The sequence below is a fragment of the Perna viridis genome, chromosome 1, assembly GCF_037379345.1.
Source record: "Perna viridis isolate PV_CMFRI_1.1 ecotype Kerala chromosome 1, ASM3737934v1, whole genome shotgun sequence".
Taxonomy (NCBI): domain Eukaryota; kingdom Metazoa; phylum Mollusca; class Bivalvia; order Mytilida; family Mytilidae; genus Perna; species Perna viridis.
In genome coordinates, this window is record NC_142445.1 from 20,484,164 (window position 1) to 20,506,657 (window position 22,494).

A 22,494-nucleotide genomic window follows, 5' to 3' on the forward strand; every position below is an offset into this window, starting at 1 on the left:
TCTTAATTTCACTTCATCCAGCTGTGCTTCCCATCTAAGTATAGAAATTTCAATTGACGGATATAATACACTCAAGTTGAAACAAAATATATCAAATTAAAAAATGGTAAACAGAAACCAATGTAAAATTTATATCAATTTTATTGAACAAAATAACAGCACCATAGTTTCCAATGACAATGGATATTGATTGACCACTACTCTTGAAATAAAAATGGTTTATTCAAATATAGTATAATTTACTCAAATGCATCTCAACACAAATGAAGTTTTAATTATAAATAACCAATTCAAAACTGATATCTTTCTTTTTTTTTTACATTTCAGCATATACATTATCTTTTACCCTGTAATCTCGGTTTTATATTTATAATTTGTAACTTTTATTATAAAGCAATTATAAGATGAGTTTTATGTAAATAACAAATTTTGAAAGATACAAAAAAAAACCTCATTATTCAAAGGTACACAATGTAGTACAGTTTCTTACAATGTGTAACTTTATCTGAAGAGAAACCACAATCCACGTATATAATGGATAATTACATAATAATGAGCATTAATACACAATATCTCAACTATGATATGGCACGTAACAACTTTAGTAGTAATTTTCTATGAATTTGTGTTTTAAAAAGCACTATTCCCACAACTTTGTTAACTGAAGAAAGGACAAGCCGACTAACAAATCTAGTGGTTAAGAAATGTTATATTAGTAAACTAAAATAAATCAAGTTCCGAAGTATTTGACTTATGTATTTCACATAGACCTGGATCATGGAACAATTAATTTGCAATTAGGTCAACAAATACACATAATGTTTAGAAAAATAACAAACTGTAATTAAACAATTAATTTAGGATGACTTCCTGAACAACAAACTATGCTGCGGAGTAACTATTGTTTTTTTCATGTCATGTGGATCTGTACAACTAATTCAAATTTGCAACAAAATGTAAAAATTACATTTAAAACTCAAATGCTCTGAAACCATTCACAAACCAACAACACAGTGGAAACTGATATCAAATAATAAGTTCCCATACAGCATATGTTACCAGTGTATTACTGAATAGACACTTTGTATTGTTCAAAACAGAAAAATTTTAAAAAATTTTAACATTACCAGCAATATTGACATCATTTATGATCAGTATTATTAATTTTCCCATTATATACATTTTTGTACAATTAATGCTAAGGTATGGATTTTTATTGATAATTTGAATGCTATCTTAAAGAATGGAATACCTAGTAAAAAGCATAGACTAACAGAGTGAGAAAACAGTGACTGTATCATAGATTTATATAGTGTAGTTTTGTAGATATAATGAATCATAACAGAAAGTGACCACATTTCAGCATTCATTAATGTTTTGCTACTTATACATGTAATATCATGAAAAAACCTAATGTTTTAGTTACAGAAAAAATATTTCCTATCCTCAGATTTGGTAGTGAATAACTTACATATACCTTAAATATGTACATGTATAAATATAGTTATTTATTACATTTGTAGGTCACATTGTCAACTGTATTAAATTACTGTAAATTGAGAAATTATTGCAATGTTTTTTTCATAATAATGAAAAATTTGACTGGATTATCACAATCATTTTTTACATTAATTTTTACTTTAATATCAATGAATAGACGTCATATTACAACTATAAAATTGCATTTTGGTCCAAAATAATGAAATTGCAATACCTAATGCATACATGTATATAAGAATAAATTTCTCAATTTTTGGATATCTAGGTACACTACTAGATATTAAAATTGAAAGACTTAGGATTTTGACAAAACTAAATATACATCTTGACGTTTGTTTTAAGTAGCAGTCTTTATCATCCTTATACTTGTTATGATAGAAGTCAGATATATGTCCACCTTCAATATGAACAAAAACTAAAAAAAAAAAAAATTTTTAGCTTGAGAAATCACATGTTCATAATAGTAACTTCAATCTAAATGTACATTTTATCAATACATTAAACAATAGCTTAAAGATCTTAAAGAAATATGTATACTCTGGGAATACATTAAAGTCCTTTTATATCACTAAATATTAAGCATTTTAAAACTCTATAAACCGAATATACAAAAAAGACAAATCCTTCAGTTGAATAGGGAGCATCGTTTATGGAAACTTGTCATTAATTACTAATTACCTTTAAAAGTAGCTATGACTTTGAACCAAAATTGTAGAAAATCATATACTTAATCAGCTCAATCAACATTCTCAGATATTTTGTATGAGATTTTCACATAGACTGATGCTTTGTAGAAACAAACAACAAAATGGTACATATTATACTACATTTGTAACTGCTACAATTCTAGAATTACTAGCACAATGATTTCATATCAAAGTGCTGTTATGCTAGATCGATAACATTGTTTTTTTTTTATATAAAATGCTTGATACATATTTATATGAATTCAACACTGAAAGTTGAAAGTGTCAAGTACCATATGGATGAAATTCTGTGGAGCTAATACATACACATGTAAGCATCAGTAGGGTCAAAGCTCTATAGATTTTTCTGGTTTTTTAAAATAATGCAAGACCCTTTCTAAAGTGCATAGTTTCTGTTGGAGACAAAATGATCAAGAAAGAACTTTTTTCACACATAAAAATTCACAAAAAACAAAGTTAAAGGGAAACTAACAGATACCAGTAAGTACAGCATGATATTTTGGCAAAAAGTAAGTCATAAATGAACTAGTGTCACAATTTAACTACATGTTGTACATTGGTGTAAATTTATTTAACAATGAAAAATGTCTTTATTGAAACACCACAAAGACTAAACTTTCTTATCAATACAACCATTTCATTATAACATCACAATCTTGAACACTTTTTTAAATTATACAAGATGTCTACATTGTAAATAACAAGCATTTCGACAGAAAAAAACTAACCAAAGACTTTTACTACTTCAGTTAATATTGGTTTTAAAATTAAAAAAAAACCTCTAAAGTTGCAGTATGCAATAATAATAAAGCAACTAGAAAGCAGACAAATTTGCAACATTCCTGTGGGCACATTACAAGTACAATAAGTTATTACCTGATATGCAGACAATACTTCATAAATGTTGTGACTTGACCTTTTTTCTTTTTGTTAGTAAAGTCTTATCTTGCAATGTTAAAATACATTTAGTGTTTAAAAATGTGTTTTATCTGAATTTTATTTGTATGTAGTTCCTTTTTTACCATTTGAATGTGGCTATTGTTCACTTAATTATTACTGCAGAAGCATTGAAGTGATGGGTCTATAGTTAATACATGTATTATAATACTATTATTGAAACTGGACACTCACTTTGTCCAAAAATACTTGCAAAAATTCAAAAACACAATTTTTCATTTAAGATGTAGCACATTTTATTTATATTTGAGATGACAACTGATGTTTCTTACAATGGCTATATGAAAGCATATTAAGTTAACTATACTTTTAATGTAAAATCCAATTACGGTGTCATGATTTTATTTTTCTGTTTTAGTTACGGTAATAATGAAAATGTTTTTGTTAAAATTACAAGTATGGAAGACAACTCTTTGTAAACGTGAGCATAGATATGTGTTGTTCTAAAACTCTTTTGTTTTTTTTGTTTTTTGTTTTTTTTTTATGGTGAAATAACCCTAACACTGAGTGCACAGCATAACACATCAATGTCAAACAAACAATAAATGAAAACAAACAGCGTATGTTCAAAATAAATAACAAATGAACACATTAACAAGGAGTTGCTGATTGGCCATTCAGTTCACCAGGAGATATTTCTGCATTTCACCTGACTGAATATCACAGATAAATGAGAGGTTTCATTCCCTTGCCCTTTTTCTCTTTTCCCTAGGAGCATTCAGTATGGGTGGTTACCATATTTCCTACTCTTTGTGTTACTGTTCTGCAAGTTCTACCACCTAAAATAAACAATCATTAGTTATTAATAATTTTTAACTTTATAGTTGATCCAATTTTAAATAAAAAAAAAACATACACAATGGAGTTGTTCATAACAATGCATACATTTTCCATACATGTACATGTATTATGATTATTTATAGCAAGTCCATTGTTTATCATAATAATCAATAAGGAAAAAAAATGAATTTGTTAAAGCCTCCTTAAAATTACAGAAAAACATCAGCCACATGACCATTCATATCTTATGTGTAAACCTTAAAACAATGGTAGTCATATAAAGTTGTCCTAACCTATTCAAGGAAAGGAAAAAAAACAATTTCTTCTACAATCTTCCCTATTATTCATAAAATAGTTTGGTTGATAATAAAAATGGGTAGAAAACAAAGAATTGAATTTTATAGATAGTGGTAACAAAAAAAAATTTAAAAATAGGGGAGTCAGAGAGGGCACCTTACCTGTTGATCTTGTTGTGTGCATGGTATGGTGGGAATTGTGTTTGACATTATGGTGTCCATTATGTCTATGTATATTATGTGCATGATGCACATGGTCGTGCATATTATTGTGTGAATGGAAATGTGCTTGGTGTCTACCATTAGATTCTTCATCATATAAACTATGATGATGAAAATCTCCAAACATATCGTCACCAAATCCATTGAAACTGAAAAAGTCATCATCATCATTGTCATCATCATCGAATAAATCACCAAAATTAAAACTACCACCATCTTGTCCAAATGAGAATGTAAATCCATCATGATCGTGATGGCCTTGTTTATGGTCTTTAAAGGCATGGTCAAATCCTTTGAAAAAGTCATTAAAATCGAAATCAAAGTGGCTTCCAAACCCATTTCCACCATGACCTCCATCACCATCATCTGTGTCGCCAAACTGGTCATAACGTTTTCTTTTCTCAGGGTCTGACAATACTTCATATGCTGAAAAATAATTTATAAGTTTATTACCCTCCAGATTGCTACTGGTCTTTCAGGCTTCATGATTTATTATAGACCTAATTGTTACACTGTAAAAACATTCTTGAATGTACATTTTACATGTATGTTTGTATTAAAATGTACAGTACAATGAAAGACTGTTAAAATGCATTTCAAATAACATTGAATATCTTTTTTTGTTCAGATAAATTGAATATAGTACACTTAAATTCCCTCCTTTCTTCTGTACAATTGATACATGTTATTAATCATTCTTAATTATGGAGAATAATTGTATAGATTCCATAAGGCTTTATTAAAATTATTGAAAAGTAGAAATCTATTACACAATCATGTTGTTTACAATTGAAAACATCAATAAATCTTCAACTTTACATGCAACACTGTAAGCTACATGTACCTGTACAGTTTGACAAGCAAATCTAATTTTATCAAAAGAGGCAGTTTTTGTCTCTATTCTATTAACCTACAATTTGTAATTACTATATTTATATGCACATGTTTAGTTGTATGGGTACAGAAAGTACATGTATATAATTGATGGTCTAGATTTCAGATCAGGATCTATTCAAACCTTATAATAAAAGTACAGGTAACATTCTAGTAGACAAACACTTGTACAATTTGCCAGGTATACCATCATCACCAGGTGACTTATTGTTTTTCAGCTTTTTTAATTCACATATAATTTCATCTTCAGTAAAAGAGAGGTGTATTGTACTGTGCTTTTATAGACTTTTCCAAAGCGTTGGATTGTATTAATAGATCAAAACTGTTTTATTTATTGATAAATAAGAATTTACATGGAAATATGATAAGACTTTTACAAAATATATATAGAACTGTTAAAGCAAGGGTTAAAAGTACAAATGGTTTAAGCAATAGTTTCAGTTGTAATGCTGGTGTGAGGCAAGGTTGTGTTTTGAGCCCTTGGCTGTTTGCGATGTACATTAACGAACTCGATAGTGAGATGGAGTCAAATGGTGGTAATGGAATATTTATTCATAAAGACTTTCATGATTTAATGTTGTTACTCTTTGCAGACGACCTTGTGCTTATAGCCGATACGTGTATTGATCTCCAGAGACGTTTGAACTGTCTAGCATCATACTGTGATAAATGGAACACGACTATAAACATGGACAAGTCTAATATAGTTGTATTTAAAAATGGAGGTGTTCTGTCGAAAAATGAAAAGTGGTATTATAAAGATGAACTTCTCAAAGTTGTAAACTATTATAAATATCTCGGAATCGTGTTCTCAAATCGTCTTAAATGGACCGTTTGCTGTAGAACTTTAACTAACCAATGTGAGAAGGCTTTAAATATTATTAAACATTGCTTATGTAGGCTTAATTGTAAAGATATGAACATTGGATTTAAACTGTTTGATTCTATGGCTGCCCCAATATTATACTATGGTGCAGAAATATGGGGTTTGGACAAAGTAAATGACATTGAAGCAGTACAGAATAAATTCTGTAAATGGTTATTAGGAATTGGTATGAAAACGAACAATAATATTGCTAGAGGTGAATGTGGTCGTTACGAACTTTTCACAAATTATCTGTGCAGACCTATAAAGTACTTTTTACGTTTACAACGACTTCAATCCAACCGATTGCCTCAATTGTGTTATAAAATGATGTATGAAGCAAACAGTCATGGGCGTAAAAACTGGTGTACAAAAATACAAACTGTATTATTTATGTATGGTTTTGGTGAAGTATGGGAAAATCAAAGTGTAGAAAATGAAGTATTATTTTTTGAGATTTTTAAACAGAGGCTTAAAGATGTATGTTTGCAGAATTGGTCAGAATATTTATCAAATTCCTCTAAATGTGAGTTTTATACAAAAGTTAAAGATGGAATATCTGTAAATGAAAACATTCAAAAGTTGTCTTATAATCTACGTTGGTATATATATTCTATTTTATGTTCAAATCATAAACTTGCCATAGAAAAAGGCAGACATGAAAACAAACCACGTGAAAATAGGCTTTGCCAATTATGTAATTATCAAGTGGTAGAAGATGAATATCATTTTGTTTTCATATGTCCAATGCTAGCTGATATCCGAAAATGTTTTTTACCTTCTTGGTGTCAAAACCATGTGTGTACAGAGAAACTTGTAACTTTGTTCAAGTCAAAAGATGTGAACATTTTAAGAAATCTCGCAATTTATATAAAAAAGGCATTGTTAGTTCGAGAAGAAATGCTGTCAATTTGAAAATACTTGTCAATTTGATATTTTGTATTATGTTTTTAATTTTTTTTTTTTGGCAAACATAAATATTGTTATATGTAATGTCTGTATGAGCTTATAAAGCTATTGTATAATATGTTGTGTTAAATATTGTTCAAATGATGTAGTTGGCATAAATTATTAATTACTTATTGTAAATTGGTACCGTGGGCTGGAGGCCTTTATAGTACAATAAACCTATCTTAATCTTATCTTATCAAACCTTATAATAAACAAATAAAATTTAATATCAACTGATCTAATGACTTGTGTAACACTAAAAGCCAATGTAGACCAGATTCATAGAAAATAAAAGGAATAAAAATTGAAATATTTTCTACACAAAAACTAACTTAATATTTCTTTTGGTATAAAGTGCTGCTCAATATAAATGTACATTAACTTAATTCTTGACAGATGTTGCAACATTAAAACAGCTTATTTGGGGTTTAACAAATGAATTCTTTAGTGATTATAAATTCATTAATCAAACATGAACAGATAATGTAAATGTCACATGTGTATGTGGTGTTATGTCTAATGTTTACACTTGCCAACTATTTCACATGTTCCTAAAGTCATAGATGCAACAAGAAATGATGTGTACAATGAACATATGCAATATGACTCACACATTTACCTTGCCCCTGACAGATATCATAATGACTCACAAGGTAGCAGAATCGTAATAAAAGGTTCTAACATCTCTTTTATGATAGTACAAATTTTATGTGTTTTTTTCCATTGTACATAAGACCTTTGAAATTTCTTTTACCTAGGTCCAGGACCTTGAACCCTTTTTGTTGACTTCTAATTGAGAACTTCTGTTTTCCTATAGTGGACCACAGATTTGAAACTTGGAAAAGTTCAAACAAATTTGAACCACCAGAAAAGGGTTCTATACTTTTACCAATCATGGGCTCATGAGAAAATAAAATATATCTATAAACAGTACAATTATGATTGGTTGACCTACTGAACCAACAGGTAAAAATGACATTTTATACACTTTGTATGTGGAATGGTTAAAAAGAATTAGCTGTGAGAAGCTGATTAGTAGTAACTACTAATAGAATGTTTTGGGAGTTAACTACAATACCACATCTAGAACACAGTTGCTACACATTATTTTCACTTTGAGCAATAAGTTTCCTTTGCACAAACCATTATATTATACCACTGTATGATAAAACATAACCATGTTACTTACCTTTGGCTATTTCCCTGAATTTTTCCTCAGCATTTTTTGCCTTGTTTTTATCAGGGTGGTACTTGATAGCCAATTTACGAAAAGCCCTTTTAATTTGTTTATCTGTAGCTGATTTCTTTACACCCAGTATTTCATAGAAGTCTTTGCTACATAGTACCAAATTGGTCACATAAACACTGCACAGGGCAGATACTAACAGTAAATTATCACACTTCATGATCGCTGGAACAAATATAAGATTTATATTAATTACATGTACTATCAAAGTCTCAAAAGGACAATCATGTAAAATGATGGATTTATAATGTGCAAGAGGTAAAAGATGATCTGCCATCAAACCTGTTTTTTCTGTTACGTGAACATGTACATGTATACTTTGCTATATAACAGAAATCAGGAGTAATGCAAGATTGGCTACTAATTACCAGCAGATTGCAGTAAAACATGAAACAGTTCAAAGAAATGACACTAAAAAGCCAATGCAAAAAACTTCAAACATGATATACATGTATGAAGTGTTACTTATTTCTATAATGTAAAAATGCTTATTTTAGAAAAACAAAAGATACTAATTGCAACAACTGACACAAATTCTGAAACAATTAACACTCTTTGTACCAGATATTGTAATTTGCCATTATCATACATGTACATGTATATTCAGTATGGGCTTTCCTTTTTAATTTTCAAGTAAGGGATACCCCAACAATGTTCTATTTAACTGAAATACCAGAACTTAAAAAAAAATGGTGAAAATAACATAGTTTTCTTTATCTGGTTTACAGTTTAGTTATGTGATTTGTACATAAAATGTCATTTGAAAAAATTCTGGTCAATAGTTTGATAAATACATGTCAGTCTTAATTTCCTCTGACCTTGCAACCATTCCCTTTTTGATTTGGATATGTTTGAAATGGTCAAAATAATGTGCCATAAAGTTGAAATTTCAGGAGTAGCTGGCAGCAAACCACTTCAAACACTGACCAAACAAAAAATAATGATAACAAATATGTTTTGCATCTGAATTGAAATGGCAATCATTTTTTTGTTTCAGCAGCTCCAACCAACATGTCATAGTGAGAACCATTAGGTGATGTAAGCTCTAGGGTTATTACATGTATCTCAATTTCCCTAAAGGTTCCCCAATATACCAAAAACAAAAAAAATCATGTCCTGGAAGTAACAAAAAGTGACTGTTCTTACCAAGAAAATTTACCACTTTCATTAGCCATACAAAAAAAAATTTTAAAGATCACATCTTTAAATCTTTTCTGAATGACTTGAAGTATTTCCTAATTTTTTTGTTCAAAACATAACCTGTCTAAAAAAAAATAGCTTTGAATGAATTACCCACATCAAAGCATATCATTAGCATTTCTAGATATGAAAGGCATTCATTATGTACCTGAAACAGACTGTCAGTTGTGTTGTAATGAACGTGAAGGTTACATCTCAGGGCATAATCTAGGTGGTGAAATGGAGAATTAAGTCGCCAAGAATTTTAAAAAATAGTTAAAAGTCGCTAGCTTGTGTTCTTTCAAGAGAAGTGAAGTCTGTGAAATTTGACCGAAGAAAGATACATAAAACTCTAGCCCTTCCAGATAATAAACAACCAAAATGGCGGCATTTTTTGTAACAAAGAGAAAACATGAATTGGACTTGGAGTTACATCAAATGATTTGTATGTGCAAAATAATCATGTCTCCCATGGAGAAGTGATATTGTACTGGAAATGTACTTCATATGAAACTTAAAAACAAAGATATTACTGGAAGTGCTCTTGAGTGTTAAACAAAATTTCGAGTATGGTGAAACAAATGGTTAGTGCTCACTTTTATAGGCAATGCCCACTCCATATTATCCAAGTTAAAAGAAGGAGGGTAGCAGGGTCAGAAGAAATTCAGACTAATGTCCATGTATGTACAATTGATACATTTGTTTACAATGAACCCTTTTACATTTACAATTAACGGTGAACAAGTAATCTTCGGCATGACGAAATCATGCTGTATAACTGAAGAAGAAAGAAAGAAGAACGAATAACTACCCCAATCGTTTGACAGCACAGGCGACTCACGCCCGTCTTTTACTAAAAAATATAGCCAAATATATAGTAAACTTTACCTCATACAAGTTCATTGTCAACTCTACAATCAATTTTTTAATACTTACCAAGAAAATCTCGGTTCTAATCAGATAATCACTCAGCTGTACGAGTGCTACAAACGACAGGATTCAATATGACAGGAAGTAGCTCGATAGGTTATATTTAGTAACGGAAGCTGATTTTTACACTGGTAGAAAAACGATTGGTTAATTTTGTCACATGACCAACAGTTTATTTTAATTTCCGGTGCTCGAAAAGTGAAAGTAGCAAGAATGTGAGGATGGCAGATGAACTTCTACCTTTGCTGGGTGTAAACTTGGCAAATGTTGATGAACAGGGTGGTAAGTATAAGCAAAAAAGTATCATCTAGGTTTGTGTGAAATATTCCAGAACTAGAGGGTAATATCTAAACGAAAAACATACTATTCATTATTTGTTTACATCGACCCGATGACCTTTCAGTTCTATCTATTAACACTACACTCAGAGTGGAATGGTTCTCTAACACTTAAGATTCCCCTGCTTAAGTCCGACTTGAGTGAAAATCTGTGTTGCACCAACGTAGTCAGTGTTAAACAGATTACACATAGCCAACACCGACCGTTTGTATATTAAAAATACATGAATTCACATTGTCACTTGTCATTTTGTTCCGAATGACAAATTTGTCTCAGAATAACCTTTTGTCGACAATGAAACAATGTAATTTTAAATTGTGATGTCATTAATCTTTTAGTTGAAGTAGAATTTAGTACGAAAATAACGGGAAAATATATTATTTTCGTCAATGGCATCCACAAGTGTAAATATGACCGCAGTCTTAAATTCAGTGAGCCATAACGGGCAATTATTGTAAGATACGATGTATATTCTGTTTCTCAGGTGTATATCCTCTGTTAATTTGGAGCACTCCAGTTAAGATAAAAAATTTTTTGATGTGTTATTTTTTTTTCCAGCTACATCCAAGAAGTGGGTGATATCATGTATAAATATTATTTTGTATCTTTATCAAGTAATAAAGTAATCTTCTGAATGTTGAATTCTGCCCTTTTAAATTGATTATTACTATGATAATTATAAATGAAACGCTTTGAATGTATTGACTGATTTTGATTCCAGTGACAGACTTGTAAAAACAGTCTGTTGACACTTTTTGTTTCTGATAGATTTAATAAGTGAACAACTTTTTCCAGAAATAAAAGGAACTACTTACAGATCCCAAGCCTTCTAGAATGTTAACATAAGAATTTCAAAGAAGCCCTGTATCAGAATTGGGAACAATGTCAGTAATAAGTTAGAACACTTGTCAAAACTATGACAAGAAGGGAACCTTGTTCAGTTGTTTTCGACCACTATAAATGCTTCCAGTTTACCCTGAGACATTTCTTATTTAATGTATGTTTTAAATACAACCTATTTATATCTTTGTTTTAATGATAAGTTTTGTTAAACGATTTTGAACTTTGATTGATACCAACTGTGTAAAAACATTCCCTTGACAAACCTTGAACATAGTTGTCTATTCTCAGAAATTTTAGTAAAAGACAATGTATACAATGTCTCTGATGTGTGTCTGGTCATCATATGGACTTCAATTAATTTTAATATATAACTCAATACAGTTATGAAGTATTAATCAACAATAAATATCTACTTTATGATTTTCTTATTATCTTTTCACGTTGTATTTGTCAATTGTTAATACAGTGCTTATTGTCTCAACGGTTGTTTTATTGTGCCGACAACTTGGATTAAAAAATATTGACTCGTATTGAAAATCTAGATTTCTGCAATAGGATTGGGAATTTTCATAAGTCTTTTGGACTCCCCATTGTGATTTTTCAGGGGTCCAAAATTGATTTTGAGGTCAGGGACCTGGAAGCTCAGGCCCTCAAGAACAATACCAACGTTTATACTGTTGGTGGAAATTAATGAGATTAACTTCACAGTGCTGGGTGAATTTTACACCCAGGTCAGTGATCCTTTGTATAAAATCAACAACCAGAATATACATTGTCCCAGCTGGGTGGTTGTAACACTCATATTTCACAAAGAAAAAATCAAACTGACATGGTGTTTCACCGACTAATATGGATTTAAAATTCTGACTTGAGTGTTAGAGTCTCAGAAACAAATGTCTCTCAGTGTACTGTACAATGAACCTTTTGATCCATCTATTATATTACTTTCTTTTATTATCTGACAGCAGTTTAATTAAAGACATCATTATAAATTGGCAAAAACACTGTGAAAAATTATCGAGCATTGGTCTGGCCAGTTTTACTGTTAGAGTTAAGGTTTGATTGTTTATTTACTTCAAGATTTGAGATTTTCTTCCTTTTTTGTGTTTTTGTTTGTTTTGGTCTAGTTAAATAATGTCTGCACTTTCCTTTGTTTTGTATGTACATTTGTGATGTTCCCTCATTTATCTGTTCACAGACAGCAGTAGTAGTGATGACAGTGATGACGATATTGACAATGATGAAATCCAACTTGAAGTAGAAGCCGATGAAGATGAAGGAAATGGCAATAATACTAAAGATAAAACAGACAGTGCACGAAGGAGGCTAGAGTCCATAACCTTTGACACATCACTCCCTTCAACACACTCAGTAAGGTCATCAAATACTTTAAGTTGACTTGACTTTTTAATTTCTTTTTTGATATGACTATATTCATTTGGGTTTTCAACCTTCACAGAATTATGAAAAAGATTTATCATAGAAACGATTTTTGTGTACTGTCATGGTTATCACATATGATTCATTTCTGAGAGAACTAATTTAAAACAAAATTATTACCTAGAAATGACAAGGGTCATGGAGTGAAATTCATTAATGCCTTGAATCAGTTCATATTCACCATGGTTAACAATTTCTATATGTTCCAATTTCTCATTGTACCTGCAGTACTTGGGTGATGATTTGGAAGATGTTAGTGGCAGGACTATTTATGATGAGGATGGATTGGTTAGCATTCCTTTGCTTCAGTTACCAGGCATGGTTCTAGTACCAGGGGCAACAATCCCTCTCACTCTGTACCATCAACATGTAGTGGCTATGATGAAGACTGTAAAAGATGCTGACAAAACATTTGGTGTTGTTGCTTACAGGTATATATTTGAAAAACCGATGTTAATCTAGGTAGTTGTGTTTATGGATATTTACAGAATTTCTTTTTTTAATTATCAGTGCATTTTTCCCATTTTCAGTTCTCTTTGGTACATTTCTAAAGTCATCAATTGCTACAGCAGAGTTATTGTTGTCATCATGAATTCATGGATCTTTAGGGTGTATCAGCACCTTAAGAACCAATTTGCACATCACGTCATGGTTTTCCTTTCCTCTTTCATCTACCTGGAACTTGACTTGATATGGGCAACCCAGCTGGTGTTCCTATAAAAGCAGAGGACATTTACCCTACCGGTGCACCTGGTCCATGCTCCCAGTTTTTGCTGGAGTCATTTCTCATTTGCTTTTGTTTCTTTTTGTTTGTTATTTTGGTTGTTTCATGTTCTTTGTTGTGTGTGTCTATTTCCCCTGTTTTGTTGTGTGTATCTTATTTTCCTTGTCTTGTCTTTATCCCTGGATTTTGACTAGAATCTTGGTTCCCATGATTACTCTCTCATTTTCAGTTCTATGTGGTAAACTAACAAACAGAGATATTGATCTAGAAATAGAACTTCATCATAAAGCATAAAACTCATCTTTTTTGACTGATGTTTGCATACAGATGTAATTAAAAGATATGATCTGATTAAACTTATGATTCCAGAAAATGGCAACAAAACCCATTAAAATTTTGCAAGTTTCTATTACTTCATAAAATCTGTTTTTATTGGTACTTTAGATATTCAGACAGTAATGATGGATCTTCAGTTACTGCTAACATAGGCACCACTGCAGAGATATTCTCCTATAAAGATCAAACAGATGATCAGACAGGCTTGTCAACAGCTAGTTTAATGGCAAAAGGAAGACAGAGGTTTAAAGTTATAGAATCGAGGAGAACTAATACTGGGTTAGAGCATTAGATAGCATTTTGATGATTAAATTGATGGCAAGAAAAATATTAGTGTACAGATATAACAAAGTGATACAATTCAAACAACATACTTTATCTAGCAAAACATGAGTAATTCATTCACTCTTGTCACAATGTAATAAAAAAGGAGTATGCTAAAAAGAGAAAATGTAGTTAATTTTTTTATTATGATACAGAATATTGAAAAGTCTTCAAAACACATAAAGATATAAGGCACTTAAATTGAAATATAAAGTTAAATTTGCATTAGTTGTCATAGAAAAATGTTACAAACACCTATGCTTACTTATTTTATTTAATACAGTAATGTAACCTGCAGTGGTTATGTACAGGACACTCAAACATCTCCACTTCATTTTGTGCAATTGATATTTTAGAATTTTGATGGGAAAGGTTAAAATTCTGAAGGAGAAAGTTCTGCCAGAGTTTCTTGAAGGTGCTCGGCCCCAATCTCATTGTAAGTTTTGTAGTTATCCCCCTGAGGAAGATCCTATGGTACATACAGCTGTAGACAGACAAGGAAACATCATCGCTAGTGTCAATATGGCAAAGAATAGACAGGTAGAGCAATGTTAAATTTAAAAATTATATGGTTCTTTTTTCAAAAAATAATTGTGTGGGAACCATGGAATTAATTTTACATGGCTTTATATACTGTAAAAGTACTTTAATTAGTGGATACCATTTTTCGTGGATAAGTGAAGATACTCAAGTTCGTGGATTCTTGAATTCGTGATTTTGCGGTTTTCAGTATACACATCAATTGAAATCTCTTATTTGATGGGAAACAAATTTTGTGGATTGGCCACTCCATGAAAGTCACGAAAATTGGTACCCCACGAACAATAGTACTTTCACAGTAAACTACAACATATCAATGCCAGTGTAAATATTACAAATTATATACAATTTCATTTCACATGTAATTGTATAAAATATCAAGATTGTAAGAACGGAGTGTCAGTGATGTCTTATATATATATATATGCTCTGAAACATGAATGTCTCAAAATTGTTGTGTTGGAAGTTATGTATTCTTGAAAAATAGTGATTGTTTGAACTTTAACGCAGACACACATCATTTGTTAAAGGAAGTGTTGTAAATATACCGTTGGTCAAGACATTAGTTTATTGGTAATTTGTGACATTTTCCTTTGATGTACACAGATTGATAATGCTGGTCTTAGCGTACTGGCACTGATACAAAAAATAACAGGTCAGTTTAAAATCAGGCATGCGTCAATAATTGCATTACATTGGATTTGAATGACTTTAGCTCATCCTGACAAAATAGGTCATTTGAAAGTATTCTTTTCCAAGGTCAAAATTTTGATTTTTGTATTATTTTAAAATACAAAAAAAACGATAATGAAATATTACCTTTTAATTACAGACAAACAGAATTTTAGGCAATTGGTTTTTTGATACTGGCTTTCTCATGGATATCTCAGGTTCATCCTAACGGGCTCGACATGAGATATGCTTGATACAGCCAGTATCAAAAACCAATTGCCTATCATCCTGTATATACATGTAACAACATAGCAGTGCATTTTCAACAAAGTAAAAAGTCATTTGAATACATATAGCCTCATCCCTCATAAGCAAGTCTTAAGTCATATTATATAGATAGATACTAAATCCATCTTCAAAATTACTTCACTAACTCCTCAAATTTAGGGAAAGTTGAAGATGCTGTAGAAAATGAAAATTGTCTCTGTACACAATTTATAATTACATTGACATGTGTAGTAAATATTTGTAATGACAAGAAACCAAGCAAACCACAAGTAGATACAACTGTCATGTTATAAATATTTTTTTCTGTCAAAATTTAAGGAAAGCAGTACTGATATCATCCTCCCATTCATATTTAGTGAGTATCGTCCAGCCAATTCCGATTGGTTGCTTCTCCGGGTGAGAAGCACCAATGAAAATTGATTTAAAATAAAATGTCTGTGGAAAGGTAAACAATAATACAAGGTAATGGACAATCTGATATAGTAACTGAAAGTTGTATGATGTCAAAAATGATGCAATATGAGCAAAAATGATAAATGTAGATTCTGTTTAAAGTCTTTACTGAAAAAAATTGACGTTATATGGAGCCACTTTGTAAGTTATATTCAAGAGTTTCTATAGCGAGTGATTTGATTGGATTTTGGATCCGGGTTAAATTTAAGTAACTCACGAGATGAGGGACTAAGTGATGTCAGGGGTTTGAGGGAGTGAGGGTGGACTCAAAACCCTGACTTGGGAGGATGTACTGATATCAATATATTAATAATCAATGAGTATGTTTAAAGTTAAAAATTGTTATGATTTCAGGTGGACAGATTTACTTGTGCATATTACACTTGGTGGCCTCCTTGGGTTTATAAAATGTATGATCCAGTAAGTATAACATATACAGTGAAACATGTTTAAACCAAACCCTTAATAAACCAAACATCTGTCTAAACCAGACACATGACTAAACCAAACCCTAAATAAATCAAACACCTGTCTAAACCAAACACCTATCTAAACCAGACACACATCTAAACAAAACCCTGTATAAACCAAACACCTGTCTAAACCAGACCCTGATTAAACCAAACATGTCTAAACCAGACTGAATAAACCAAACACCTGTCTAAACCAAACCCTAAATAAACCAGACACCTGTCTAAAGCCGACACTTTTAAAGTATCTTCAAATCAGTTTAAATGCAGTTTGATGCTGGGTGAAACTGACACCTGTCTAATCCAAACAAACTCTACATTCCAAATGGGGTTTGTATACACATCTTCCACTTACTCCCATGTTCTTCATTATCTGTTCTTTCCTCATGAATTGACAGTGTACATATATATGTATATTTTATTATGCATAGTGACCCAATGGGTAATAAAAATGTATTACCCAGTAATTTATATAGAAATGTTTACAGTTGATAGCATTCATTGTTTGAGAGTCAAAGTATTACACATGTTATTTGTCCAGATCACCAATGTCTGCTATGATTTTTTTTTCTACATTTTGATCACAAACAAAGTATTGTACATAAAACCCCTATTAGGTTAAGTCATAAGTATAAGAAACTCAGAATATGAAAAATGGTTTCTTGTGTTCTTTTAATTACTGTGCTACTTAAAAATATGGCCAGTGCATTATGTATACACTGTTATTAGTTTTGATATTACTACTCCAAATCCTGTCCACTGGAATTGTGGTACCCAGTTACATCTAATGCTAGTAGTTTTGATGGTATTGTCATTCTTTAATATGTTCTAAGCTAGCTTTCAGTAACTGTGAGCATTTTGTCGTGTAGATTTTGTCTTCGTGGTGTATGTTGATGTTTTCCATGGAGAGAATAGAATATATTATTGAGTGTACTTTATGGTGTGTTTGTTGTTTCCTGTCTACAGTCGGGAGATGTTGGCCATTAATGTCTTCTTTTGGTATTATTTTTCTTCACTTTATAGTGTAATTTGAAGAAGTGTCATCGTCCTGTTAATATGAATTTCATTACTTTTGTTATCTAGGCTTTTCAGAGCTAAGTTAAAGGTATGTTTACACACATTGAAGATAGTTTTGTGATCTCTGAAAGTATCTATTTTATATTAAGGTTATACACTGGTGCATTTGTTCTCCTTACTACATTCTAGGAAACAGTGGTTCAGAAAATGAAACAGAAATTAAACAAGTGGAATGAGAGTTTACAGGCCATTAGACTATCTGATGATCCAATAGAGTTATCTTTCTGGGTCTGTCAGAACCTGCCTTTAGATGATAGTCAGAGGCTAAACTTACTCAGCCTGGATAATGCAATCCAAAGATTACGCTGTGCTCTCAGTATAATGGAAAAGGTATTTTCAATGATAAAGTAGTAATCAAGGGAACCCAGATTCTAGTGGAAATCAAAAGAATGTAATCCACCAGACATAGGAAACATACAAACACAGCAAAGAACAATAAGTTACTAAAATAATACTTACAAAGTAACAAAAGTAAATGAGCAACTCGGACTCCACTAAAAACTGGGAGTATGGACCAGGTGCATCGGTAGGGTAAGCATCTTCTGCTTTACTAGAAACACCGGTCGAGTTGCTCATAAAAAGTCAAGTCTGCGGTAGATGAAAGAGAAAGGGAAACCATGTTATGTTGAACAAGTCAGTCTTCATGGTGCTGATGGATACACAGTAATGATCCATGAGTTCATGATGACAATCGTAGTACTTTTGTAGTGATGACTTCAAACTTGTAGCAAAAGTCATGTCGTTAAATGTGTTCCAGAATGTTTAATATTGTAGAATTCAAATAATTTTTTTTATAGGTCGAAAATTGAGAATCTACAAAAGATAAAAGAGTTCTATAAAAATTAAAGAATGACACATTTTTTTGGAAAGTTTTATATGCATCCTTATCACATTATTTTTCAATTTAAGATGAATTAAAAAAAAGAGTCTATGTTAGATATGTTTAAAGCTCATTAGTAGCAACATTGACAACAGAATGTTGTCATGTGGTCAGAAGATTCTATATCTTAGAAAACCTTTTTTTCATATTTTAGTTGAAGTATTTTTGTGATACTCATTGAAATTTCTTAATATCATAAATGAGTTAAATTGGTTTTTGTAAAGTAGGTTTATATAAACTGGTAAAATGTGTATCCAGTCGCCAAATATTTGTTGTTTAAATGTAATGCTTTACATTAGGTGAATGTTTGTTTGTTGACTTAAAAAATTAATTTTTATTATCATAAATTATTTGTCAAGGGAGACAACTCATGTTTTTTCATGTCAACATACCACGTAAATTCTACTTGTTTTCCAGTGTTCTGTGATATGCTGCCGGGAGTGTAGTACCCAAGTTGCCCACACAAATGATGTCTTCAGTCTTTCATTAGAAGGTCCACTGAGTGCTTATGTTAATCCGCAAGGACATGTGCACGAAACTTTGACAGTACATAAAAGTCAGAATCTCAACTTGATGGGAAGGCCTACAAAAGAACATAGCTGGTTTCCAGGGTAATTCATGTCTTCTTATTTATGTTATGAAAACTTTTATTATAATGGAAACAAAAGTAAAACAAACCATTTTCATTGGGAAATTAATTTTCAACTAATATCTCAATTGCATTCACTTTGAAGTGTTACTGATCCTTCTATCATTAAAACATGACAATACACTTAAAACTCATTAAAAAAACATATTCAAGATTGATATTATTGAATCTATTTGATTTATAACTCATGGAAAAGTTAAAATACAGATAACAAATGCCTTTTAGGCTTCCAGCGAAACAAGTAAAATAGCTCTTAATGTAACAATATGCGTTTTCAAATTTATCTTAAAGAAAAAGTAACAAGAATATATATGTTTGGATATGTGTATAGTAATTATATAAGTTAACTAAACCATAGCAATATATCCTAGTTTAGCATTCCTGTTCAATACTTTTAAACCATCTTAAATTGTTACCGGTATATTGTTTGGTATGAATCTCTCACTACTTGAAAACTCCTATTTGCACATGAACAAGTAATGGTCTTTCATCAGGAAAAAACTATAACTTATTGATTTATTGATCAGATAATCACTGTGAGTGATGTTTTTCAACTGCCACCATCTTTGAAAGCTTGTCATAAAGAACCTTAAAAAAATCTGAATTATTTTAGGTATGCCTGGACCATAGCTTACTGTAGGAGGTGTACCAATCATATGGGATGGAAATTCACTGCTACAAAAAAAGAACTGACCCCACAGAAATTTTTTGGTCTCACAAGATCCTCTGTTACACCAGGAATGCAACAGACAGAGGAGATTGGAGATGGGGAATCTTGGATGCCTATAATGTGAACTATGCTGTTAATAGCATGAAATTCGTCTGTCCCAGCTGATTAGTAGCTTGTGTCATCAGTCTATTGGCATTTTGGTGCTTTATTTGTTTATATTCTGCTTGTGTAGAGCAGTATAAACCCATCTGAAATGGAGATGTACATGTGACACTTATGTTGTATGAGCTACTTGGTCATTTTTGTCAAGGATTCTGATAAAAGTATCACATAATTGTGGCAAATCTGGATTGAATTGTTCAATTAGGATTCATGAACTTAAAGCTGCTTAACCATCAAATTATGTGTAAGAGGTGTATAATTTTTAAGCCAGCAATAATAGTTTATTAAGTCATTAAGGATTGCCTGTATGGCCATATCATAAAACATTTAACTGTTTGTATAGTGGTCCGACACATGTTCAGAAGTGTACCAATGTAATCTAGCAATGCTAGAGGCTGTAAGCCACCCATGTCTGGCACAACAATTTTGGAGGAACAAGTTAGCAACCTCTTATGTTTTTGGAGTATATTTATATATTTATAAGTATTTGCAAAAACAAACAAAAATATTTAGTGGCCCACCAATGAGTTGGAATAGGTCATAAGAGAGGAATAGAAATTCATTCTATTAGATTTTTTGTACATCATTCAATTCCATTAAAATGACATGTACCTGGTATTTTCAATAATACTGTAACTTCTGTAACTTTTGTATGATAAAAAAAGAACAGACATATTGAAATGCAACATATGTACCAGTGTTTATCCTAAATCCAGAGATCAGAGTATTTGTTATGTGTTGATTTATGGTTTTGTTATATAAAAAGTGTCTAGAAATGGACTAAGTTTCGATTTTTAAAATGAATAATGAATAAAGAACAGAAGCTAATGATTGTTGAGAAAAATGGGTGAGTGATGGAAGTACTATATCATGTATAGCCTTTTTAAGTTTCAGTCACCAATTTTTTAGTTCTTGTTTTAAGTCATTTCCAATAGGGGTTAAAGAGTTTCTTGGCAGTGAATTCCACTTAAATACATGTAGTTTCATATAAAAAAACATGGAAGTCACAACTTCGTATAATGTATAGGTAAGGAATCATGCTGTAGGGAGTGTTAGCTTCTTACTACATTTGTATTTTTGTATTTTGGTTGTTTTATTATTTTGTATCAGTACTTTGCATTGTTAAGCTTTGTAACTGTGAAAAGTTAATAAATTGGTATAAATTGAACTGTATATTGTGTTTCTTCCAGCAGATATTTTCAGTATTTTTTTTCATATTTTAAAAGTAAACATGTTGACTACTTCATGTATATATTTCACACTATGGCAGTACTCATTGGTAATAGAAGAATCAGTCATTTGAACCTTGAGAGAAGGCTTAGTGGTAGTGCAATAAAATCAAGAGCAGTAGGCTAGTGTTTTAAAATGCACACCTGATCATACTAATACAAGCCATGTTAGCACCTTTCTCAAAGGGACGTAATCCACTAACACACAACAACCTGGTTGGTGGTCTCAGTGGGGAAAGAAAGAACAGTAAACATTTTTCTTGGAAACTTAAACCATTTTCACTTTGGTAAGTAGCTAAATGATTTGAAATATATTTTGAAAGTATCCAAGTACTTACTGAAGGTCCAGTAAATAAATATTTGAATTTGAAATCTACTGCTGACCATTGCTCCAATCGGACAGTCAGGTGGGTTGGAGACTTACTTCCCATTGCTTTAAATTGAAAAAAAAAGAAGTCAAAGTAAGGAATATGTAAAAGGTCCACACAAATTTTAAGCATATAGATAATCTACTTGATTCTGTTAATTGATAAAACGTTACTACAAAAAAGAGATCTCTCTTAAAAAAGGAAACAATGGCCAGCAAAATTTGCTAATCAAGTCTATGCCTGATAACAAGTTAATTATTGCAATAAAAGTATTGAATCTGAGGGTATCAAAAAATCACCCCTTCTGTCTGCCACCTGTCTGCCCTCGTGACCTAGCCTTATAAATTGTTAGCACACCTCCAGAATATTATAGAATTTGGTTAAATATTTCGTTTGGAAGTTCAACATGATGCCAGATATTATCATCTATCACAACTACTCAGCTTTGTTCATTACACTACGTCACTAGGATGCAATTATGCTATTATTTTTACATTTTTCTT

At 31.2% G+C, this 22,494-nt stretch overlaps 2 protein-coding genes across 2 annotated transcripts; one reads left to right on the plus strand and one right to left on the minus strand.

Moving 5' to 3' along the window:
• Nucleotides 1-123: 123 nt before the first annotated feature.
• Nucleotides 124-10,671, minus strand: LOC148627694 (dnaJ homolog subfamily B member 9-like). The gene is made up of 4 exons (XM_088577103.1): nt 10,534-10,671; nt 8,362-8,583; nt 4,403-4,888; nt 124-3,943 (listed from the first exon to the last, which is right to left on the minus strand). Exons 2-4 carry the CDS (start codon nt 8,576-8,578, stop codon nt 3,873-3,875), a joined length of 774 nt encoding a protein of 257 aa, XP_088433229.1. The 5' UTR covers nt 8,579-8,583; nt 10,534-10,671; the 3' UTR covers nt 124-3,872.
• On the plus strand, nt 10,671-21,562 carry LOC148627695 (protein cereblon-like). Its single transcript, XM_088577098.1, has 9 exons — nt 10,671-10,809; nt 12,908-13,080; nt 13,378-13,580; nt 14,318-14,488; nt 14,890-15,073; nt 16,841-16,906; nt 18,163-18,363; nt 19,331-19,524; nt 20,176-21,562. The coding sequence occupies exons 1-9, from the start codon at nt 10,749-10,751 to the stop codon at nt 20,354-20,356; spliced, it is 1,434 nt and encodes a 477-aa protein (XP_088433224.1). The 5' UTR covers nt 10,671-10,748; the 3' UTR covers nt 20,357-21,562.
• The last annotated feature ends 932 nt before the right edge of the window (nt 21,563-22,494 follow it).